The sequence below is a fragment of the Sander vitreus genome, chromosome 22 (assembly GCF_031162955.1).
Source record: "Sander vitreus isolate 19-12246 chromosome 22, sanVit1, whole genome shotgun sequence".
NCBI classification, from domain to species: Eukaryota; Metazoa; Chordata; class Actinopteri; order Perciformes; family Percidae; genus Sander; species Sander vitreus.
The window spans coordinates 23,614,050-23,638,161 of record NC_135876.1 but is presented as its reverse complement, the minus strand read 5'-3'; the positions used below and the strand labels follow the sequence as shown (position 1 = coordinate 23,638,161).

The 24,112-nt window shown below is 39.5% G+C and overlaps 2 protein-coding genes across 4 annotated transcripts; both read right to left on the bottom strand.

The window, feature by feature from the left end:
- Positions 1-296: 296 nt before the first annotated feature.
- On the bottom strand, positions 297-3,284 carry LOC144536999 (tripartite motif-containing protein 16-like). The gene has a single exon (XM_078280388.1). It carries the CDS (start codon positions 3,112-3,114, stop codon positions 1,483-1,485), a length of 1,632 nt encoding a protein of 543 aa, XP_078136514.1. The 5' UTR covers positions 3,115-3,284; the 3' UTR covers positions 297-1,482.
- Positions 3,285-5,319: 2,035 nt separating this feature from the next.
- hhla2b.1 (HERV-H LTR-associating 2b, tandem duplicate 1) lies at positions 5,320-24,112 on the bottom strand. Of its 3 annotated transcripts, XM_078280270.1 has the most exons (9): positions 23,993-24,112; positions 23,843-23,918; positions 20,158-20,366; positions 14,442-14,819; positions 11,511-11,795; positions 10,601-10,927; positions 9,962-10,075; positions 8,139-8,198; positions 5,320-7,271 (listed from the first exon to the last, which is right to left on the bottom strand). In XM_078280270.1, the coding sequence occupies exons 3-9, from the start codon at positions 20,225-20,227 to the stop codon at positions 7,183-7,185; spliced, it is 1,323 nt and encodes a 440-aa protein (XP_078136396.1). In that variant the 5' UTR covers positions 20,228-20,366; positions 23,843-23,918; positions 23,993-24,112; the 3' UTR covers positions 5,320-7,182. The 3 variants fall into 3 exon arrangements, with proteins under 3 accessions (XP_078136396.1, XP_078136397.1, XP_078136398.1); XM_078280271.1 differs by lacking the exon at positions 23,843-23,918; XM_078280272.1 differs by lacking the exons at positions 23,843-23,918; positions 23,993-24,112 and adding an exon at positions 16,080-16,186 and having other exon boundaries at positions 20,158-20,234.

The following is a 24,112-nucleotide window of genomic DNA, read 5'->3' as shown; positions in this document are numbered from 1 at the left end:
CTCTTTTTTTCTCTCTCTCTCTCTCTCTCTCTCTCTCTCTCTCTCTCTCTCTCTCTCTCGTTTCCTTTTAAAATGTTCACAGGATTTAATTTTCTGAGACTTTGCAGGAGGCAGTCCTAAAATCAAAATGTCAAAACATCACAAGCAAAATCTCTAATAACAAAGTATGCTGTGACTTCTGGTCACAAAAGGAGTTGTCACTCTAAACATCAACTCTATACTTTGTGGTGTTTCAGGAGGAAAACTTCACATCACAGCTTTGTCTGAAACCCTGGAATGAAGACAAGGAGAAATACTGAGTTCATGTTTGTTTATTCATCATGTTAACCTTCAGTTTGTTCATACGTCACACATCAGTAAAATCTGTTAAACGCAATGTAATTTTCTCTCGATCAAAACCATAACAAAAGACAGTTTGGTGAGGTTGTGAAGTAGCGTGGGATCATGGGAGTTGTTTTCTTTAATCTGACCTAACCCTATGTAGAAGAGAATAATGAACGAACAGTGAACCGTTTTATAACAGCTCACAGGTCAGCCAAACAAATATATGTATTCGGAGATTTCTTTACAAATTGACCAAGTGGTGAGAACAAAATATTTACGATAAAAGCCGTCTGGTGTTTTCTCTCTTCAGACCCACGCAGTGGATGAGAAACAAAAACATGCAAATGCATCAATACAAATATTCATCAAACATTACGATCACAGAGAGAAGTTCACATTACACATCATGCAAAAAAAAGTCAGTTCAGGTCGACGTTATTATAGTAAACCAAAACTGAAGCTAAAATAAGCAGTTCAAATATTGTTAGTAAATAAAAGCTAAAACTAAACGCAAATGATATTGCCTGGTATACATTTATTTTAGTTTTTTTAGCTGTATTTCACTACCGATGAAGATTATAACATCATGACCATTTATATACAGTTCTCCAACATTGTGTTTTGTATGTACTGTATGTATGTTCATCTAATACATTATAACTTGCCTTAACAAAAACAAACTAAAACTTTAAAACTAATTCTATTCTATATACTGTATATACTGTACATATATACAAATGCACTCTGATAACTAGGGAAGCCCATTTCCGCCAACGTGAATGTAAAAAAGAAACTAAGTCATAATACTTTCTTAAAATAATCAGTATTTTCCCATCACATTGGCAGAAATGGGCTTCCATTCAAAACTATAATACTTAACTAAAATACAGTTGGAAAAAGTCAGAACTAAAATAGAGGCTCATCATCATGGGCAGTGATGGCCTCCATGGCTAAACAGACGCTGGAAGGAGCGCCACCCAAAGAAACTCAAACATTTACACAACTAATGAGAAGACGTCAAAGTACATCTCATAATGTTTGATTGACGGCTGATCTGTAAAAAAAATGCCACAAAAATCAGCTCTCGGCAACAACAAATTGAGACAAAATAAGTTTGAGTTAAACCAAAACAGATTTTAACCCTTAAATGACTTCTGTCTACTCGAGGCAAATGAACTCAGCAGTGTCTTCATAATGTGAAAGCCGAAATCCAACATGGAGAGGCTCAGTGAATGTGGTCTGGACTCTGTGGAGGAGAGTCATGGTTTCAGAGACGCTGTAGAAGGACAGAGTACCTGCACTGTGATCCAGGTACACTCCTACTCTGGAGGACCGAGGACCTGAGACGGGAGTTTGAACATTGTTGTTCCGAAAGTAAGCCCAGTCGTCGGAATAACCGCCGTATAATGATAACGCCCAAGATCCGTCTTTCGCTCCAAATGTACATTCTGCACTGCTGCCGGTTCTGCTGATGCTGTTGTATGCGACGGCTACACAAACTTCTCTCCCTCTCAACTCCACCTCCCAGTAGCAACGTCCAGTCAGACTCTGTTTACTCAGGACCTGAGGACATGAAGTGAATCTGGCTAAACGATACAAATTAGACTGTCCTGTCGTAAATATTGCTTTTCTGTTCCCCTCAGATAATGACAGCTGGTTGTGTGCTGTGTCTGGATCCAGCGAGATTTCACGTGAATATTTTAACAACACAGCTCTGGTGTTTACGTTTGTCCATTTCTCACCCAGAACTTTCTGTAGTTTAGCTCCGACCTCTGACACAGCTGCTGTCACATCCTCAAAGAACCACAGAGTATGCATTTTGGTGCTGGGTATGTTTGTAGGTTCACTGATTGGTGACAGTGAGGGGTACTCTTGCAGAAACTGGTTGTGATCCTCTGTGAGTGACAGCGTCATCAGCTCGGCATCTTTGCTCTTCAGCTCAGTGATCTCCTGCTCCAGCTTCTCCTGAAGCTCTTTGACTTGACTCGCTTTAATTTTCTGCTCCGATCTGATCATCTGATTCACGTCAGAGCTTTTTTTCTCCATGAGATGGATCAGCTCGTTGAAGATCTTCTCGTTGTCTTTCACTGCTTTATCAGCAAAGCGATCGATAGCCTCCGCCTCCTGTTGAAGCAGCTTCACCTCTTTCTCTCTGTCCTGGATGCTCTGCTGGATGTTTTTTCGACTCCCGTCAAGCTCTCCCTGCATCTTAGCCCTCTCTGCTGCAGCCGAGACTGTGTCGTGGCCTTCATGTTCATCCAGGGGGCAGAGATAACAGATTAACTTCTGATCTGTACGGCAGAACATCTGCATCCCCTCATTATGACGAGAGCAGACGTTGGCTCCCTCCTGGAGCTTCTTGGCGGGGTCCACCAGCTTGTGTGTCTTTAATTGAGCTGCGTCAAAATGAGGCTGAAGGTGTTTCTCGCAGTAAGAGACCAGACATTGCTTACAGGACTTGAGGGCTTTCAGTTTTCTCCCTGTGCAGAAATCACAGGCCACATCTTCAGGTCCAGCATAGCAGTGTTCATCAGGGAGTCCAGTCTTCTTTAGCTCCTCCACTACAACTGCTAACATGGTGTTTTTCAGCAGGACAGGCCTCGGAGTGAAGCTCTGTTTGCACTGAGGGCAGCTGTAGGTTTTCTTCTCATCCTCTTGATCCCAGAAAATGTTAATACAGTTCATGCAGTAGCTGTGTCCACAGGGAGTAGTCACCGGATCCTTCAGTAGATCCAGACAGAAAGAACAAGAGAATGTCTCCCGGTCCAGCTGAACTCCTTTCTGCGCCATTTCTCCTCGTGGCAGTGTGTGATAGTTTCTCTAAACAGTCTGTGCTCTGACTCGAAACCAAACTCTGTTACTTTTGTTCTGTTTATTTGCTAATCTTCACTGAATAGGGCTTGTCAGCTCCTGCCCGTCTCTTCTCACAATTGCATAACACTGAGGGGGAGGAAACAAGGCCGGATGTGTAAAGAGCTGGCTTTTTTGAAGAGGGAGGGGTTTGTCAATACACAATGTGAGTCTTTCTTTTTCTTTTTTTTTGCCTTCAAAAAACTTTATTATTCAAGTACAGATACACAAACACATTGAAAACATTAAATACATACATACATGAAAAAAGGTGCCCATGAAATTTACATTAAAGAGGTTTTAAGGCATTGTAAATGTTCAGAGTCCGGATGGCTTTCTTATTTGTCCTTTTTAAAGTTTCAAAATATAATTTCATGTCATTTTTAAATGGGTGAATATTCGGTTTTCTTTCAGACCATTTACATTTTATTTATTCAGTATATAAATATAGACGTATACTGTGTGTATGTATATGTGTGTGTGTGTGTGTGTGTGTGTGTGTGTGTGTGTGTATGTATATATGTGTGTGTGTGTGTGTGTGTGTGTGTGTGTGTGTGTGTGTATATATAGTGTGTGTATATATGTGTGTGTGTGTATATATGTGTGTGTATATATATATGTATGTATATGTATATATATATGTATATATATGTGTATATATATATGTGTATATGTATATATATATATATATGTATGTATATGTATATATATATGTATATGTGTATATGTATATATATATAAGCTTTAATGCATTCCAGCATGAGGGTTTTTTTTGGTTTTTTTTGAGACCCACATTTTCGTATTCATATATATACAATCATATATATATATTATATATGTATGTATGTATATATATATATGTATATGTGTGTGTGTGTGTATATATATATGTGTGTGTGTGTGTGTGTATATATATAGTGTGTGTATATATGTGTGTGTGTGTGTGTGTATATATGTGTGTGTATATATATATGTATATATATATGTATGTATATGTATATATATGTATATATATGTGTATATATATATGTGTATATGTATATATATATGTATATGTATATGTATATATATATATGTATATGTATATATATATATATGTATATATATATGTATATGTGTATATGTATATATATATAAGCTTTAATGCATTCCAGCATGAGGGTTTTTTTGGGGTTTTTTGAGACCCACATTTTCGTATTATTTGGGAGGGATAGGGGATATTTAGGGGGAGATAGCAGGTCAACAGCATATGCTACGTAGAAGTGGTATATATCATCTGACAGCTGGGGTGCAGCTCAGCATTGTGTCAAGTTTTTCTAGTCATAATTATGCAATTAACATGTTTTGGTTAGGCGCAAATCTAACACAGGATAGGGTACTGAAACATTTGACTAATAGATTCAACCTCACCAGTTGAATACTTACATTAAGACAGTTATCTTTTGTACCACAGGTTTTCTGAAATTTGGTGTAAATTTACTATTGAGACATTATCTTAATAAATATGTGCTAACTTGCAAACATGTTCACAACAGAAACATTGGATATAGCCAGGTTCAAATTTCTTTCTGACATATTAGAGCCAAAGGTTTTTACAGAGGGCAGTTTGGATATCTCTTTTTATTACTTCATAAATCAGAAAGTTCTGTCAACAGCCATACAAAAAAAACTATTTGCTCCATGTTTTAAGGTTCAAAACTTTACGTAAATCAGGCTGAGTGATATATGAACAAACATTTCTGTAAAAACCTTCAGAATATAGATAGGAATGAAAGTGGAAAGTTAGGAAAATATAGAATATTGCCAACCTTTAAAATCATTACACAAATGCAACTTCCCATTAAAATGTTTATTTTTTCAGAAGTATCTGCTTACTAAGCACCTTGATCGACAACATAATCTTAAGGTCCACTTAATAGCTTTTTTTTGGAACTATCAACTATGTTATATCCTCAGTTGCCATGGAGTTTCCATCTCACATCTGGTCCAAGTTTGTGGATGACATTTTTCACCAACACTGTGACAACTGAGCAAACTTACTGCTGCTGTGAGATTTAGTTAAACGCTCCAGAAACAAGCTCAGACCTTAAGCTTGAGATTTTGTTTTGTCATAACTCAACAAAAAAAAAGTCACACACACAAATCTTTAGTGATTAGTCTTTTTTTATTAACTTTACAATAATTATGACACATTTGTGAAAGAGGTCAAGTATAATTTATGAAAACGTGACGCGTTTTTTCATCAATGTGTGGCAGTGGAGAGAGACAGAGAAACTATTTCAATCTGCTGCAGATTAAATATTGACAAGAGTTTATTGTCAGTGATTGACTGACTCTTAAAGTCTGTATTGTTCAGTCACATTCAGTTTTATAACCAAGCAGGAGCTTAACCTTTAAGTTCACTGACGGGAAGGTTTAAATGCAGCAGGAGAGTTGTTGTGAATCTGACCTTACCATTTTCATCTGACCTTGTTTTATAAATTGTATTACTGTTCTCCTCCCTGACAATGTATCTGTGTGAACCAACCTTGAACCAATCCTCCTCTCACTGTTGCCCCTTTCTTATCGAACTACGAAATGCCTGGGGCAATTGCTCCACTATAAATACACTCCCGCGTCTTTCATCAAACATTCACAACATTGTTGAGCTGAACCCGGCTTTGTGTCACTTTGTTCTCCGAGCACTCGAGTCAACTCTTAAATGTCAAGCAGCAAATTAAAGCATACAAGCCAGGGAACAACCGTGATCGGATTGTTCCACAACAACAGTGTAGGTAGTAGGTAGTCTTTTATTTTAGAACTCCAGTCCGTGCAAGTGTCCAAGAGCAGAGTTGTAGTGCCAGGGAGTACTGACTCTGACCTCGAGAGAAAAAGAGACATCTTTACCTGGTTTAAAACATATAATTCACACAGAGTCTCTTTTTTCACAGTCCTAACCTTTAAGGGCACGGAGAGCCAGGGAGTCCAAAGGCTGTATACCTATGTTTCCAGGGCATGTCTGTCTCTGCACATTAACTAGCATTGTAAGTGATTGGCAAGGGCTGTCTTCACAGTTCAAATTGCACCAGAACAAAGGGAGATGGATGTTTTTAAAGGCACTTTGAATGGTCAAAATCTGTTCAGCCACTGTGGAGACATCAATGTCAAAAGTCTTTTCTCATATTTGAGGGCATATTGAGGAGTTTAACATCAGTAAGCTATAAGCTGTGCTTGATTTCAACACTGACCCGGGGAAACTTACATTAAACATTTGACCTATGGATACAATTTCAATGTTTGTTTACAATAACTTCAGGGTAGAAAACTCCTGTGTCCCATACATACAATTTAACAGTGCTGAGAAAACAAGAATGAGGAACAACTGCATTTTTACCTAATTTACCTGTTACCTGGCCAGAGACTAAAGAAAATGACGCCACCCAAACTATCAGTCAGTCAGACTGTTGGGGAGATGTTGCTGTTTGTAACGCTAGATTAGGTTTATCAAAGATGTGAGCAAAGCAACACAGGACAGCTCCTGGCTGTTGTAACGGCAGTAGTTATGCTCGTTGGACTCACCCGAGGCCAAGTCTGAACGACCGTCGTTGGCAATCTCACGTGAGGCCAAGCGTGAGCGTTTTGTTTAGTTTCCTGGGAAGAGATGGTGATGATTCAACAGGAATGCATCTTCAGGGTTCTCTATGAGAACACACTGACCTAAAAGAGTTCCTGAAATAACAGCAGGTTCCACAAACCCTTCATAAAGACGCTGAAAGCATTTCGTTTTTGGAGTGCATGTTTTACAATTAAACATCTGTTTCCACAGGAGCCAAAAAAAAAAGTTCCTCGTTAGAAAAACACCCAAATATGCTAAAAAAAGTCATTTAAAATATAGTTTTAAAAGCTCTCGAAGAAACATTCTGTCTTGTAAGAAGCGGATAGTTCCTCGTCAGTGTGTAGCTGTTTGTTTTGTTAGTATTTTGTAAGTTTTCGGTGACGCCGTGTTGTTTCTGTCTGTTCTCAGGTTAACTAAGATCCAGTCTGGAGGTCTGATTGTCCGTTGGTGCCTCCAACAGTCAGCGGGCTGCTCTCATTCAGGTTACTGTCGGCGGTCGAGTCTGTGAGGATGAGAGGAAAAGTTTCTGGATCAGAGGAGGAGGAAACAAAGGCCATAAAGGTAAGGAGAAAAGACATGCACATCTGTTCTTTTCTGTATTTCTCTATGGTCCTGTATCACTTAGTACTGTTGGGTATTTCAATTAAAGTACCCATCACATTGTGTACAACATCTACTCACATCATAGACCAGTTTATTGGGTCCACTTAGCTAAAACCAATGCAGTTTAAAACTTTGTAAAATGCAGTTGCAGTAGTAAGTAGTAGTAGTAACACTTAACTTTAAGTCCCCCTATTTAGCATTTATAAGTAGTATACAAACATTAAATAAATGGTTTATCACACATTACAATGTAGTTGCAAGTAGATGTTTGTGTTAACAGATATAACTCCTGTGAAAGAATATGTCAGTTCATTAATAAACACTTAGAAATGCCCTTATATCTGCATACATTAGTGTTTTATAGGCAATGTATTAAATATTTGTATACTGCTTATACATGCTTAATATGAGAACTTAAGTAAGGTGTAACAGATGAAGACATTCAGCAGAAACCATTTTTTTTTCTGCTTTCATGCCACTGTTAATCATTAGATTTATGTTTTGACCCACTGAACTTTATGGTTATTTTGGAGGCGGTTGTTTGTTTTGCGTTTTAATTTTACTGTATTATACTGAGTGGTGTTTCTGTTATATTGTCCACCCCACTCATATTAATGAGAGTCAACTAAATGTTATTATCTAAGAGTTGTAAAGGTAGAGGATCAGAGTTTCCTGAGGTAACAGAGCGTTATACTTATTCTCCGGCTCCATCTAGTGTCTGGTTTTGGAAGTGCAAGTGACATTTTTTAACAAGTTCATGACCAACCTTTGACTAAGCGCAGCTCTGTCACGTCTTCAGGGTCGTTTCTGGGCTTTGAGGTCCCCCCTGAGGACAGATTGGAGAGACATAATGATTGTGAGAATGGCATATATGAACTCTGAAGTTAAAAAAAGCACCTGTAGAGCATCTAAAATGTGATTTAGTTCTCTTAAACAAATCCAAAGAAAACTCTTTTGTTCTATTTTACTTTCTGGATTTTTCTTTTTTTTCTGCTTTTAGTGACTTTAGTGACTGCCTACATTTCCTAGAATGCATCTGGATAACACGGCTGGAGAACAGGCATGATCCGGTTACAATTACTTCCAACTGGTGTGACCTGTTTGGCTGTGACAGGTGTAATATTAATAGCTTTTTTGATGTATTATTTATAGGAAATAGAGTAGTTTTATTTATACATTCACTATGAGACAGAAAAGCTTGACTTTACATGCAGTCCTTTAATATTTTATGCAGAAACACATTTTCCCTCCACACACCAGTTTAAGGAGAGTTTTAGGACCAGTGAATTTTGCATATTTTACACTAATGCTGATCATAAAATAAGATTTTGTTTTACTTTATTTCACGACAATCAACTTGCAGTGGTAGAAAGTAAAAAAATATGTTTAAGTAGAATTTTAAGTATTTCTTCTTTCCATTTTATGCTTATTGCATAACTCTAACATGAAAATCACACATTAATGCGTCAGTTGTAATAAATCAATAATATGTGAATATAACACTGAAGAGGGCCATTCGGCTGTGTAACGAGTACTTTTACTTGTAATACTTGAAGTACATTTTGCTGATAATGCTTCAAGATTTTGAATGCAGAGCCTTTAGTTGTAACAGAGTATTTTTTAGAATAAAATATCTAAATACTGTGTGTGAAAGCTGTGTTTTCATTAGTTAGTTGTAACATTCAGCACTTCACTTCTGCCATGAAGTAATGGTTTTAAAAAGTGTAAAACCGACAGTGGTGAAGCGTTTTTAATTTAATTTTCAAAATCTGATAGTTTGGTGGAGAAGCAGTTGTTTACTGTATGCTAAATTAAATTCTCTTAAATGTGCTTTTTTTTTTTTTTTTGCTGTATTGACTGTAAAATATCTCATATTCTTCCAAGACCCACAAACACCACAAACATGTTAAACTGAAACCAGGCATGTCCAAAGTACGGCCCAGGGAACAATCAAACCTGAAGAGCAAGAGTAATATGTTGTAAGCTTAAATGTTATTTTAACAAACTTTGCATCACGCATAATAAGTATGTTTAAAATGAACATGGGGTTAAGATATTTATCAACGTCAAGTTTAAGGTAGTCCATACAGTATGTTCGCTTATCTGACTATTGATGTAAAAATAAGAGTTTCTTTTTTAGATTTGTTCAAGTTTGGGTGGCGTTGATTTGGTTACATTGCCATTAAAAAAAAAATAAGTCTGACAATGAAAATAAAAATTGTTATAGATCACTGCATTAGTATGTAACTTTTTTTGTAAAGAAAAATGTCAGAATGGACCGTTGGCCCCCAGGCGTCTTGACATTATCAAAGCTGGCACTCTTTAAAAAAGGTTTGGACACCGCTGACTTAAACCTTAAAAAAAGTAGAATTTCACATAGTGACCGCCCTATAAAGTGTATATATTATGATAGATACACACTTTAAGACCACAACCAGACATCCCAGACTATTCCCAATTTGAATCGGAGTGTGTGAATGCATTTTGAAATCTAACAGAATGAAAGAGAAAATGGTCAGAGAGAGATTGAAATTTGTGTCTCGTGTCAGTCCAGTCAAGCGGTCTTCTTCTCCTCGAGTCCATCTTTACCTTTCATCTTCAGGTAGACCAGCATGGTCAGCACGGCCAGAGCCAGAACCAGCACTGCTATCACCAGACCAACTATCCACCAATAAGACGGGGCTTCTGTGGTATGTTTGTTACCTGCACACAGGTAACAGAGACAGAAAAGATACACAGTTTAATACACTGAAATGATGACAGCAGCTGTTTTTTGCTTTGCATGTTGTTTGTCTTGTTGTTGGATGTCTTTTATATTTTTTATATATGTATATAATTATGAATACCTTTGACACCAAACCTCACCAAAACTATGAATCAGTTTTGGAAAGCTCATATGGGACGTTTCAGGAAGCTCTGACCAGCGATCTATTTTGTGATTTAGGTAGGAATACATTATTTTAAAAGTTTGTGCCCCACTGCTTTAAAGGTTAGGTCTGGTGATATTCTATATTTTTCTTATTGTCTAAAAATATCATTAAAAAAAGACCAAAAATAACAAAGCATGTATCTTACTGTAAAGCATTGTGTATCTTAAGCTTAAGCTTAAATACTCACTAGAGCAGCAAATGTAGATGAATCCGCTGCTGAAAATAGTCCCCAGCAAATGCACTATTTCCTCGTGTTTGTTTGATAAAAACTACAGTTTGATTGTGTTTGTGACCTCACCAACAGGACCGTCGATGGTGACATCCGTGCGTTCGGTGTGGGTGTTGTGCGGCACGGAGAACACGCAGGTGTAGCTGCCCGTGTGCTCCAAGTGTTTGGGGTCCATCAGACGCAGGGAGCCATCTCCGAATGGGACCCTGAAGCCGTCCAGCTCCACGTGGTTGTCCCAGGACGGCGTGGAGACGCTTTTCCCCGACTGGCTGTCGTAGGTGAGGATGTGGGAGTGCTCCTCGCCGTTGATGAAGCTCCAGTGGAGGAAGGGGTTGTTCAGGTAAGGAGGGGCGTGGCAGGAGATGGTCAGGTCTCTTCCTTGAGCTCCTTTTATTTCTACAAGAGAGAGAAATGGCGTAGTGAGTGTTGTGTAATTTCCAGCTTATGAACTCATGCTATTTAAGTTGCGACAGTGGTACCCAGGTCTCATTCAGGTCAGTGTCCAACATAACCTCATGACCTTTCCAGGGAGAGGAGTACTTCAACTCTGTGCCTCCATAGATGATGGGAGGAGTAGCAGCTGTATGATACGACAGTGCTGCTCACCCTGCCAAGGCCATAGAGAAAGTAAACACAACACATTTTGTCTGTGCTGAGATATTTGGGCGCCCTCAATATCTTTGCTTTCATTGAAGGTTCAGTTAAACTTCAAAATAGTTTAAAAACACCTTACGGATGACAGGAACCCAGAGTTGAGACGCAACTGCATAATATCACATTGCGGTTAAACTGTACTGCCTGCTCAATTGTCTCCTCAATTAAGTCATTAAAATCTCCCGAATCTTCTTCACGTATTTGAAATGAGTTGTGCTGCTCCTGAGTTTTTGTGAGGGAGGCACAAAAAGTCTCTCCAATAAGTAAATCAATGAATATAAATTATTATGCATATGAAAGATATTTTCTGCATTGTTTTTTTCACCTCTTTCCCTGAATGAGGCCGTCCAGGCCGGACCGCCGTAGGAAGTCGTGACTTTACAGATGTAGATGAGGTTAGGTCGTCCTTTCAGCCTCTTGAGGCGGCTGTCGACCGTGTACAGCCCCTGTTTGTTGGCCAGCATGCGTGTGAGCGGTCGGAGGTCCTCGAAAGTGGGCGGCTCGGTCGCCCAGGTTACCCGAGGGGGCGGGAAAACATTACTGAGGGTGCACTTCATCTCCTCGTAGCCGCTCAGCCTGGACAGCTCTACAGACAGGCCTCGGATGGGTGCTACACACACACAAACACACACACAAAGACACTCACAGCATGCTGGAATGTTTCCCAGCAGCCCCTGATGATAGACTCTAAATGTCAGGCCCAATATAGCCTGACATCATTCTCATGCAGATAACATTAGAGCTCGGTTAGGACAATATAACAGTTCTTACTAACATTGGAAGTACTGTTTTTAAAACTTTTAAAGTACCCTAATGTTGCTTCATTACAGAGCCTCTGACAGGTTGAATGGGAGAAACACATATTGGCATGGACATCAGTGTCTTGAAGTAATTTAGAAGTAAGTATACACCTGGTATTCCGCATGAAAGCAGGGCATTATGAAACAAGACTATATCTACAGCCATGCTGGCGCCTCTGTTACACTAAGAGCTCAATGCTAACGTAATGTTTAGCTGGTATAATGTTTACCACGTTTAGCCGAATTAGCAGTTTTTTGTTCCATGCTGTGAATGTGTTTATTTCGGCTTTAAAATTGGGCATTTTAACTGTGGGCTGTGGGGGATTGACTCACATTGTCAGACCTATCCATACAGGGCTGTGTCAACGAAGCAGTATGGTCTGGCTATACCACTTATCTTTTCTGGGATAGGGGAAAAGAACACTGTGGCTTGTTTGTATTTCATTAATCCAATCACAACCGTCCTGGGCCGCGCTAAGCCGCGTTTTTATAGCATCAAATAACAAAAAAACGTTTTCAGAACTACTTGAATTGACAGAAACCATCTTTGGTAAAAAAAAAAAATGTATTTGACGTGTACTTTGATGTTGTAGTTTGGTCAATGTCCCATCTGCTGACATCGAGCGGGGGGGATTTATGACCTATACTGCAGCCAGCCACCAGGGGGCAATCCAGATGTTTTGGCTTCACTTAATACAGTAGGTTAGCGCCACAATGACGATGTTGTTCACACCAGTCTAAACGAATCAAACCGAACAGTCACACTGCACCGAAACTGCATCCTACAGTCAGGTCCATAAATATTGGGACATCGACACAATTCTAATCTTTTTGGCTCTATACACCACCACAATGGAGTTGAAATGAAACAAACAAGATGTGCTTTAACTGCAGACTTTCAGCTTTAATTTGAGGGTATTCACATCCAAATCAGGTGAACGGTGTAGGAATTACAACAGTTTGTATATGTGCCTCCCACTTTTTAAGGGACCAAAAGTAATGGGACAGATTAACAATCATAAATCAAACTTTCACTTTTTAATACTTGGTTGCAAATCCTTTGCATTCAATTCCAGCCTGAAGTCTGGAAGGCATAGACATCACCAGACGCTGGGTTTCATCCCTGGTGATGCTCTGCCAGGCCTCTACTGCAACTGTCTTCAGTTCCTGCTTGTTCTTGGGGCATTTTCCCTTCAGTTTTGTCTTCAGCAAGTGAAATGCATGCTCAATCGGATTCAGGTCAGGTGACTGACTTGGCCATTGCATAACATTCCACTTCTTTCCCTTAAAAAACTCTTTGGTTGCTTTCGCAGTATGCTTCGGGTCATTGTCCATCTGCACTGTGAAGCGCCGTCCAATGAGTTCTGAAGCATTTGGCTGAATATGAGCAGATAATATTGCCCAAAACACTTCAGAATTCATCCTGCTGCTTTTGTCAGCAGTCACATCATCAATAAATACAAGAGAACCAGTTCCATTGGCAGCCATACATGCCCACGCCATGACACTACCACCACCATACTTCACTGATGAGGTGGTATGCTTTGGATCATGAGCAGTTCCTTTCCTTCTCCATACTCTTCTCTTCCCATCACTCTGGTACAAGTTGATCTTTGTCTCATCTGTCCATAGGATGTTGTTCCAGAAATGTGAAGGCTTTTTTAGATGTTGTTTGGCAAACTCTAATCTGGCCTTCCTGTTTTTGAGGCTCACCAATGGTTTACATCTTGTAGTGAACCCTCTGTATTCACTCTGGTGAAGTCTTCTCTTGATTGTTGACTTTGACACACATACACCTACCTCCTGGAGAGTGTTCTTGATCTGGCCAACTGTTGTGAAGGGTGTTTTTCTTCACCAGGGAAAGTATTCTTCGGTCATCCACCACAGTTGTTTTCTGTGGTCTTCCGGGTCTTTTGGTGTTGCTGAGCTCACCGGTGCGTTCTTTCTTTTTAAGAATGTTCCAAACAGTTGATTTGGCCACACCTAATGTTTTTGCTATCTCTCTGATGGGTTTGTTTAGATTTTTTCAGCCTAATGATGGCTTGCTTCACTGATAGTGACAGCTCTTTGGATCTCATATTGAGAGTTGACAGCAACAGATTCCAAATGTAAATAGCACACTTGAAATGAACTCTGGACCTTTTATCTGCTCCTTGTAAATGGGATAATGAGGGAATAACACACACCTGGCCATGGAACAGCTGAGCAGCCAATTGTCCCATTACTTTTGGTCCCTTAAAAAGTGGGAGGCACATATACAAACTGTTGTAATTCCTACACCGTTCACCTGATTTGGATGTGAATACCCTCAAATTAAAGCTGAAAGTCTGCAGTTAAAGCACATCTTGTTTGTTTCATTTCAACTCCATTGTGGTGGTGTATAGAGCCAAAAAGATTAGAATTGTGTCGATGTCCCAATATTTATGGACCTGACTGTACATTCTTAATAAACTCACCTTCCACCTTCATGATGATCTTTGCGTTGTGTTCGCCCTTCGAGGTGTGCACTACACACCTGTACGTGCCTCTGTCCTTCAGGCCACTCCCCCTGAGGATCAGCGTGGCGTTGCCGCGGGATACCAAATGTGGGAAAACGGAGGCGCGGCCTGCTATCTGCTCGTGCTCGAAGTGCTCTTCGCTGCTGTCGTCGTCGTCATCATCATCATCATCATCATCATCATCATCATCAGCGTCGTCATGGTTATCGCCATGTTCCCGCTTAAACTTGTACACCAACACGTCCTGTCTGAACCACTCGATGGTCTCCTTGCTGCCCGGCTGGAAGCTGCAGGGCAGCACGCACTCCTGCGAGACGAAGCACGTCACCATGACATCTGAAACAAGACAAGGAGAGTCCAGGTGAGATACTGAGATGTTAGACGAGAGATTTGTGTCATCATTAAGTTGTGTTAAAGACCTCATATTTTGCTCATTTTCAGGTTCATAATTGTATTTAGAGGTGTACCAGAATAGGTTTACATGGTTGAATTTTCAAAAAACACACTTTATTTTTGTCGTACTGCACATTGCTGCAGCTCCTCTTTTCACTAGAGATGGTCCGATACCATTTTTTGCTTCCTGATACCAATTCCGATACCTGAACTTGCGTATCGGCTGATACCGAGTACTGATCTGATACCAGTGTGTCATATATTTTATTATGTTTTAACAGCTGTATACTACTATCCCTGTATGGATGATATGATGTATAACAGCTGTATACTACTATCCCTGTATGGATGATATGATGTATAACAGCTGTATACTACTATCCCTGTATGGATGATATGATGTATAACAGCTGTATACTACTATCCCTGTATGGATGTGATATTATTTCTATTTTTGTTGTCGGTCTGGCTCAGGTTAAACTCTTTGTGAAACATGAACGCCCCAGAACGTTCTTTTATTCTGCAGTTTGACAGTCAGTTATAACGGAAAAACAACATAAATAAACTACTTTAAAGTAGATTTTCTTTAGGGCTTTATCACGTGGTATCGGATCGGTGCATTAACTCCAGTACTTCCCGATACCGATACCAGCGTTTTAGGCAGTATCGGAGCCGATACCAAATACTGATATCGGAACATCTCTACTTTTCACCCTGTGTGTTGAGCTCTCTGTTTTAGCTACAGAGTGAGACATCTCACTTCTGTTCCATCTTTGTTGGGAGTCGCACATGCTCAGCAGCTAGGTAAGGACTACTAGCCAGTCAGAAGCAGAGTATAAGGGCGTGTCCTGACAGTAGCTAGGTAAGGACTACTAGCCAGTCAGAAGCAGAGTATGAAGGCGTGCCCTGACAGTACCTAGGTAAGGACTACTAGCCAGTCAGCTAGCAGCTAGGCGAGCATTAAAACGTGTGTTACAAAGTGACGCAAAATGACGCGTGTTTATCACAGAAGTAAAGGCTGGACTACAAAAGAGCTGTTTGGAGCAGTTTGTGGACAGTGTTTAGTGTGGGAGATCGTAACTCCCTTTGGGGTGGACTTTGGGCTTTTTCACTTTGTAAACTTACTACATGCACAAAAGACATTAACAAAATAAAGGTAAGGGAAAAAGCCAAAAAGCATAATATGAGCACTTAAAAGCTTACATTCATCAGTGGAGTGACACATTCACACATTGATTCTCCTATCTGTGTGAATGATGTGCTTCAGTAGCCTTTCCTCTCTCTAGATTACTTGCAGGAGAGGAGGTCACCTGGAAGAATGTACAAAAACACAGAAGCAAGAACTCTAATCTCAAACAGGGACATGTTGCTTTAAGGTGAATATTTCAAAACTGATGAGGAGAATTATTCACCCTCAACTTCCCTTCATTGCCACACATCCAGGGTGGAGGCGGGTAGTGATGAATAGACTGCAGTTACACACTATTATCAAATGAAACCAGGGCAAGAATTTCCTACACCTAGGGCAAGTGGGCTTGCCTCTACAGGGGTGAAATTCCAGGCCAGCTTCTCACACTCTCAAACAGATAAGTGACATGATGATACAAATGTAATCTGAATAACAGTAGAACAGAAGCGGCACTGTAGCAAATAGTACTGGCAAATTGTGCGTGTACATACTGAATAATTTCCTTGTCAGATTGAAGTGTACAAACATTTCTGATTGTCGAGCAATTCAAAGTTAACGTCATTGCTTAAGTCAATAGTGGGTGGAGCCTGAAGGGGATCGATACATTTAAAAAAAAAAACTTGGGATGGAATCAGACTAGCTGCGACACCAAATTGGGCCAGGGGCGTACCCCTACTACTTTTGTTGCCCTTGCTCGGAAAACGCCCATCATCGATCTCAACTAAGAAAGACAGATAGGGAGGGGACCGCCTCTGTGGTAGTTACTGCGACAGTAGGTGTCTCCACAACCACATTTTGCCATGACACACGCACACACACGCACACACACACACATATATTTTTTCCATTAATTTATGGCTAAACATTCATAATGCTGGAGCTTCGGCAGGCTCGTTCAAGTATAAGGCTGACAATATTCTATTTTATCCTTATTGTCAACAATTGCACTATTGTCCAAGCACAATTTCCCCTTGGTAGGCTATAGATAAGAAAGTATATCTTATCGTATCAAGGGGAAAACACTTAAGTTAACTATCACTAAATGGGTCCAGAGCTCAGTGTTGAATCAACTCAACCTCTGAGCTTTTGTTTTGTTTGTACGTATGTGATTGCATAAGTGCATGACGGTTAGGCCTACTGGAATGGCAACAGATGACAGATGACTGGAGAGATTAACTGTTGCTTTATCACCTGAGTGTTTCTGTCAGTAGTTTTCCCGCCTCCATCCTCCGCGACTGTTTTATTATGGCTGATACTGCCGGCTGATGCTCCCAGCTGTTCTCCCACGGCTGCATGATGCAGCAAAGCAACCGACCGGTTTACCTGCGTGACAGCCAGGCGACGGCCGCCTCCTGTCTCACCGTATCGTGACATTTCGTGCCCTTGTAGAAACTTTTGTGTGCTTTGAACAATCTGCTGAGCAAACACGAATCTCTTCAAGGTAGCCAACGAAGTGTGAAACATTAACTTCACACACACCGTTATTTAATAGAATAAACACTCAATTCAACTCATTTACGTACTTTAACTGATAAAAAGGCAGATGTGTGCAAAACTAGTGATAAGCATTTCCAGCCCACAAACAAAAACTCTCTATTGTTCTCTACTGTTTTTAGCATCAAAGGACATTCTACCGCCATACAAAGTCAGTTCTTTGCGCTGTAAACTGTATTAAGAGCTGTCTGTGTTTCTGCAGCTCTTGGGTGACGACCACAGTTCAGTAAAAGGTCATATTTTACTTACTGCGCCCACTACACCCAGTGATAGGCCAACTGTGGCTTGAACTTCTTCCCTATCTGGCTCTCTTTCTTTTTCTTTTTCTCTTTCTTTACACAATTTCTGGCACTTTTCATGTAAACAGCCGAGTGCAACCCTACGGATGTCATCCAGGTGAGACTGCACGTTGCACGCCGGACTTAGTGTTGTTAATTTAACTAAGATTAAATGTTTGTGTGTATTTAATAAAGGCCATTAGTTCTCCAGCAGAATCCTCAAACTTTTTTCCTGCCTAATGTGACTGTGTACATGTTTGCTGTCAATGGTAACGTACGTGTCTCTTAACTTAGTTGTGCATGCATTTTCTTATGCAGTGCGGTATCCCCAAATGGCGTATGAATAACATGTCAATCTATTAAGTCCTTGAGAGTGTTATCACTACGCATTTTTGCTTTTCGTGTAATTTCACGCCAGTCTCTAGGGGACTTATAATGTGACGTAGAATAAAGAGCGAGCAGGTCTGCGTAGGGAGGTCAGGGTGGATGGATGGGTCAAAGAAACACTGGACTTTTACCAGGAGGCCGCTGTTTGTGTCCCGTGTGAAACCAAAAATCAGTGTTAGAGTTTTTTTGTATTCTTTATTTAGCCAGAAAGATCCCACTGAGATACAATATCTCTTCTGCCAGGAACTCCTGGTCAATCGCAACTTAATTTACGTCACAAACGTACAAATTGCTTAAGATGGGATTGTAAAACTGTTCCAGATCTTAGGAATCAAATAAAAACTCTGGAAAAAGGTTTCCAGAACGGGCCAGGGATGAAAGAAAGAAGGTTGAATACAGAGTACCAGGGTTTCCCCCAGAAAAGTTGTTTAGGGACCGTTCGGTATTTATGGAATGGACCACCGGAGGAAAATAGGGGAGGGTCGTGTCTTTTTATTCTTTGCTGAAGGGAGGGTCATGTCTTTTTTGGCTAAAGGTCAAGACAAGTGTCTTCTTTTCTAAGCTAACTGGAGATTTGAAAATATGACTACGTCTGCGTTTCCAACCGAGCCACCCCACTGTAACTGTAGTTTAAAATCTTTAAAATACATTACAAAATAATTCCCAGTGGCCTAGGCCTGGTGGTGGGCAACTTAGGCACTTGCAATATACTGGGGGAAACCCTGAATACTATTATTCTAAGTATGTGTACAAATCCAGGCACATAATGGCATTATGGACATGAAGAAGGATTGGATTGTCAGAAAAGCTGGATTTGATTCAAGCTTTATGCTCTTATTTAGGCTGCAGCCTTTTTGTGTTCTTCATGCCATTAAGTGACTATATTTATATTATAATATTTATATATATTTATACTATACACATTTAACATATTATATTTTGTTTAATATGCATTTGACATGTTTTTTGTCTTTCTGTTCCAGGTCTCAGCAGTGAAGTTAACCCTGACTAAACTTTGACATGTCTGTGATTATCCATTACCTTCATTCCTCTCATCTTAACCATTACCTCAAATCATTCATCATTTCTGCTTTTTTCTTTTCTTTTTCTTTTTTTAAAATATATTTTATCCATAGCTTTTCTGTTTAACAAACAAGAAAAAAGCACAGCAGAACACAGCAAAGTAACCCACCCATAGACAAGCAATAAAAACAATAACAATAGACTAACAATTAAGTAGCTAAATGAAAAAGAAAATGTTGTATCAAAGTATATATACATGTACAAACATTTCTGCTTTTTTCATACACATAAATTAGGTATCATTTCATATAAATGAGGTTTATTGACCATTAATTCCGGAAGAAATAAGTGTAACACTAGTGTAAATGAGTTGGTTCTAGTAGTGAAGATACTGGTGGTAATGGAGAAAAAAAATAGTGCCAAAAACGTTGAAATAAGCAAGCAAAATGTGAGGAGAAAAAAGCATCAAAAAGGTAAAAAAAAAAAAAAGGTCTAAAAGAGTGTTCATTTTGACCCGGGAGGACAACCTAAGGGTTAAAATGATACCTTAACTCTCAGGAATGAGGGTCAGAGCTGTAAAATAAGACCAGACAGACATTTCTTTCAAGTCCAGCTGCTTCACTGCTGTTTCACTTGCTGTGGTGGGGAAATATTTCCATCCTGATCTCATACCTGACGTCAGGACTTAATGTGGGCGGAATTTTTTTTTGAATAACCCATCTGTGTAATTTGGGACCGTTCTGAGATTGCAGAAGGAAAAATTCCATCATCTTGCAACTTTAAAATGCAGAGATTCTTGTGTGTTCTTCTGTGTATCAGGTTCTGTAAAGAAACCCTTTTAATCCCTGTGAACGTTGTCGTGCTCACAGATCAGTTGAAGCTGCTGGACAAAGAGGCGTTTGTGTTTTACCTGGGGTTTTGTCCTGCATTGCAAAGCCGATCCACAGGAGGAAACAGGCCCAAGTGTGTATCGCTGACATGATTTCCTTTCAGCTACACGCATTTACGACTCACAGAAATACATGCAGACAGTTCATTCAGACCATGCTTCTTCCACTGTGGCGATTTCGGGCGAGGGTTTTCCTTTTTGCCTTGTAGCAGGTTTTTCCTTGGATCCCTCTGGGTGGTTTGGCATCACACACACACACACACACACACACACACACACACACACACACACACACACACACACACACAGACACAAGGAAGAGAAAAGCATAATTAGAGGCACATTCTTGTTGAAATGGACACAGGAAGCTATGCAGTATAAAACGTGACAAGACATGTGGGGCTTTCTGAGGAGAGTTCAGGTTTGATCCTCTGATGAGCGGTTTTGGCTTCTCATCACCAAAAAATAAAAAGTGAGATTTGCAGCTGAAGCCCTGCACTCTTTCATCCACCACAAACTCTGAAAACCTCTAAGACTTATCCTTTTCTTCTCCATCACTCCTCTCTGTCATCTTATCCTCCGTGTTTAGCCCTTCTTTTGTATCTCTCTCTGGTTTGATAAGCGAGAAGAGAGGGGGTGCATCTGTTGCTGATGCACAATAAATTCCTCTCACCGTATCCCCTCACAATCTTAACTCTCCGATACAAACACAGGTGAAGTGAAAAGTGAAGTATGTCCAGTGGCTGATAAATCAGTCATTTAGTCTTAAAGGTGAAGGAAGTGTACTACGGTTTGAAACACAGAAAGTGATTCATTAAGCGTTGTGACGTTTGTTGGCAGGAGGTGAGAGGCGCGCGTGCAGCCGCTGGCATTGTCAGAGTGTTTACGTGGGATCTTTCCTGCATTAGAGCTGAACACAATTCCCTCTTAAAGTGTTATAGAGTACAGAAGTAGCACATTGTCGCATATTTACTGCTCGTGGCTTTCCGTTGGCTGAAGAACGGAGGCCAGCACTTGGATTTTGTCCAAATATTTCCTCTGGGTGACAGAGCAAAAGTGCAGCAACGGCTGAGCAAACATGCACGTAATGACAAATTACTTTTGTCTAAGACAAAACCTTTTTAAAAAATCCACTGCTGAAAGTTTCAGGTAGGATTCTGCAGAAATCAATACATTTGATCAATAATTATATAATTCCAAATGAGTAATCTTTTAACAGAGAGAACATCAGCCCCAAAATAATTTACTTTTCAGTGTCAAATAAGTTTAGCTGAGACAATTTTACTTCCAGAGCACTCATGTGCTTCGCATTAAAATGTAGCAACAAGTAACGTGCAGAAGAATGTAATAAAAGCTATAACTAATGCCACAACAAGTCAATGAAAAGTTGTGCAGGAACACACTACACTCACCGTGCTGCCTCTAAAATATACAGCAACTCTTTTCAATACCTTATTCTGTAATAATAACAAATGTATTAGACATTATTGCACCACTAACAATAACTATTTGGCCTCAATAGTCCCAGATAGTTAGTGTGCTTTACATTAAGATGGATACAGCATATTTAATAAAATACAATAAATCAACAAAACGTTGTGCAAGTAAGGATAAAACTTGTGCAACTGTGCAAGTACACACCACACACACACCACACTCAAGTGCCTCTACAACACTTTGACACATTTATGACATAATTACCGTAAGACACTTTGACCTCAGCTGCACTCACATCTCATCTGTAACTCAGTGTGCCTCATATTGAAATATGTCCAACTAGGTAACATGCAGACTATATCAATTAAAATATAAGAAAAAGCAACAAGTCAACAAAACATTGTGCAAGGAGAACACACTAAATTCACTGGGCTGCCTCTTAATATAAAGCAACACCTTATCCTGTTTAATAACACATTTATACTTATTATGACACAAACAATAATGTTCCAGCACATCTTAAGCTTAAGTTGCTTTACGTTCAAATTAAATGAATGCAAGCAACAGCCGACATGCACAGAAGATTATATATTGAATAAATAATGAGAAAATGCAACAAGAAGTCAATAAAAAATGTGCAGGAACACACTTAACTCACTCTGCTGTCTATAAAACATACAGTTACTCTTTTTAGACAGCTTATTAGGTATTAATAACACATTTGTTAGAGTTACTAAGACACTAACAACTATTTGACCTCAGCTGCACTCACATCTTATCTATAACTCAGTGTGCCTCACATTGAAATATGTACAGCTAGGAGCAACATGCAGAATGTATCAATTAAAATACAAGAAAAGGCAACAACACAGTGTGCAAGAACACACTACACTCACTGTGCTGCTTCTAAAACATACAGCAACTCTTATTCTGTTGATGATAACCCATTTATTAGTTATTAAGACACTAACAATAACATTTAGACCTCAGCTCACATCTTATCTGTAACCCAGTGTGCCTCACATTGAAATGTGTACAGCTAGAGAGACATGCACAGAAGATTATATATTGATTAAAATAAGAGAAAATGCAATGTTCAGGAACACACTTCACTCCCTCGCCTGCCTCTGAAACACAGTCAAACTTTCTAACATCTTATTCTGTAGTAGTGCCACATTTTTAAGAGTTATTGACTGACAATAACTTTGACCTGATGCTGTTCCAGCTCATCTTAAACTCAAGGTGCTTGGAAATGAAACAAATGAAATGTAAGCAAGCAACATAAGTAACATAATAAAATCTATAAAACATCAAGAAGTCAATGAACACACTTCACTCACTGTGCCGCCTCTAAAACATAGTCAAACTTTTTTTTAATTATTATTATTTTATAAGACACTGACAATAACTCTGACCTGAGGTGCTGCCTCTAAAACACTAACTGCGTTATTCTGCATTAGTTAGTCTTTACTTATGTGTCGGGTCAAACATGTTGCCCATCTCACACGGGATTATAAAACACACTTATCAAACAATAACACATATACAAAACCGACATCAACCGACCAAAAACATCAGCTTCAACATTGTATTCATGGTTATATACTTTCAAAATACATACAGTATATTTTTGTGCAAACTTTTCGAATAAATTGTACACTTAATAGAAGAAACGAGGCGATAAATATCAACAGGCTTGAAGTTTATCCTGATGAAAAGGTCTTTTCTTCTTACCTTAACTTAACTAACCAGCTCAGTCTCTAAATAAATGTCACAATACAACGTTGTGCGTGGTTTCCAGTGCAAAGGGACAACAGAAAACAAAATTTAGCTCATTTTCTATATCATATAATAACAGTTGTATTAGTTATTAGGACCTCAGTGGTTACTCTTTGACCTCAGGTGCACTCAGACTTTATCGCAATAGTTCCACCCCTCGTGAAGCAGCTTTCAACACGATTGAAGTTTGTATTGAAGCAGCTGATTACTTTTTATGAATGAAATGTATATTTTTAGAAGTTTCTGTGCCGCTTTAGAGCTTCATCCCAGCACTGAAACTGCTCCTACAGATGATATGAATCCCCTTCTTTTAGCTACTGACCCAGAAATATAATCCTTCTAGACCTTAACATGCTCATACAAGCGTCCTTATTTATATTATCTTTAGAAGTAGTAGTAGTTTTAGTATCTTGTAAAAAAAAGAAAAAGAAAAAAGAAGCTCACTGTATGTGTGGAACAAATTACAGAAAAAGCAATAATTAGTACTTACAGAATCTCCTGGACATCCACAGTAAAGCTTCTCTTGGTAACTCTTTTAATCGACCCTGATGTGTCACACAGAGCCGCTACAGGACGGAAATTAATGCCATCTGTCAGTGACGTGCCGGGATATGCATGTGAAAGCTGATGAAACACTCACAGTGACTCAGCTGGAGCTCCAACTTCAGATGAAATCCAGGAGAAATTGAGGAAGAAGATTGGCCGAGCGCGTCCCCTCCTGAGGCTGAGTGCGTCTCAGCTTGACTGGATCAACAGGTTA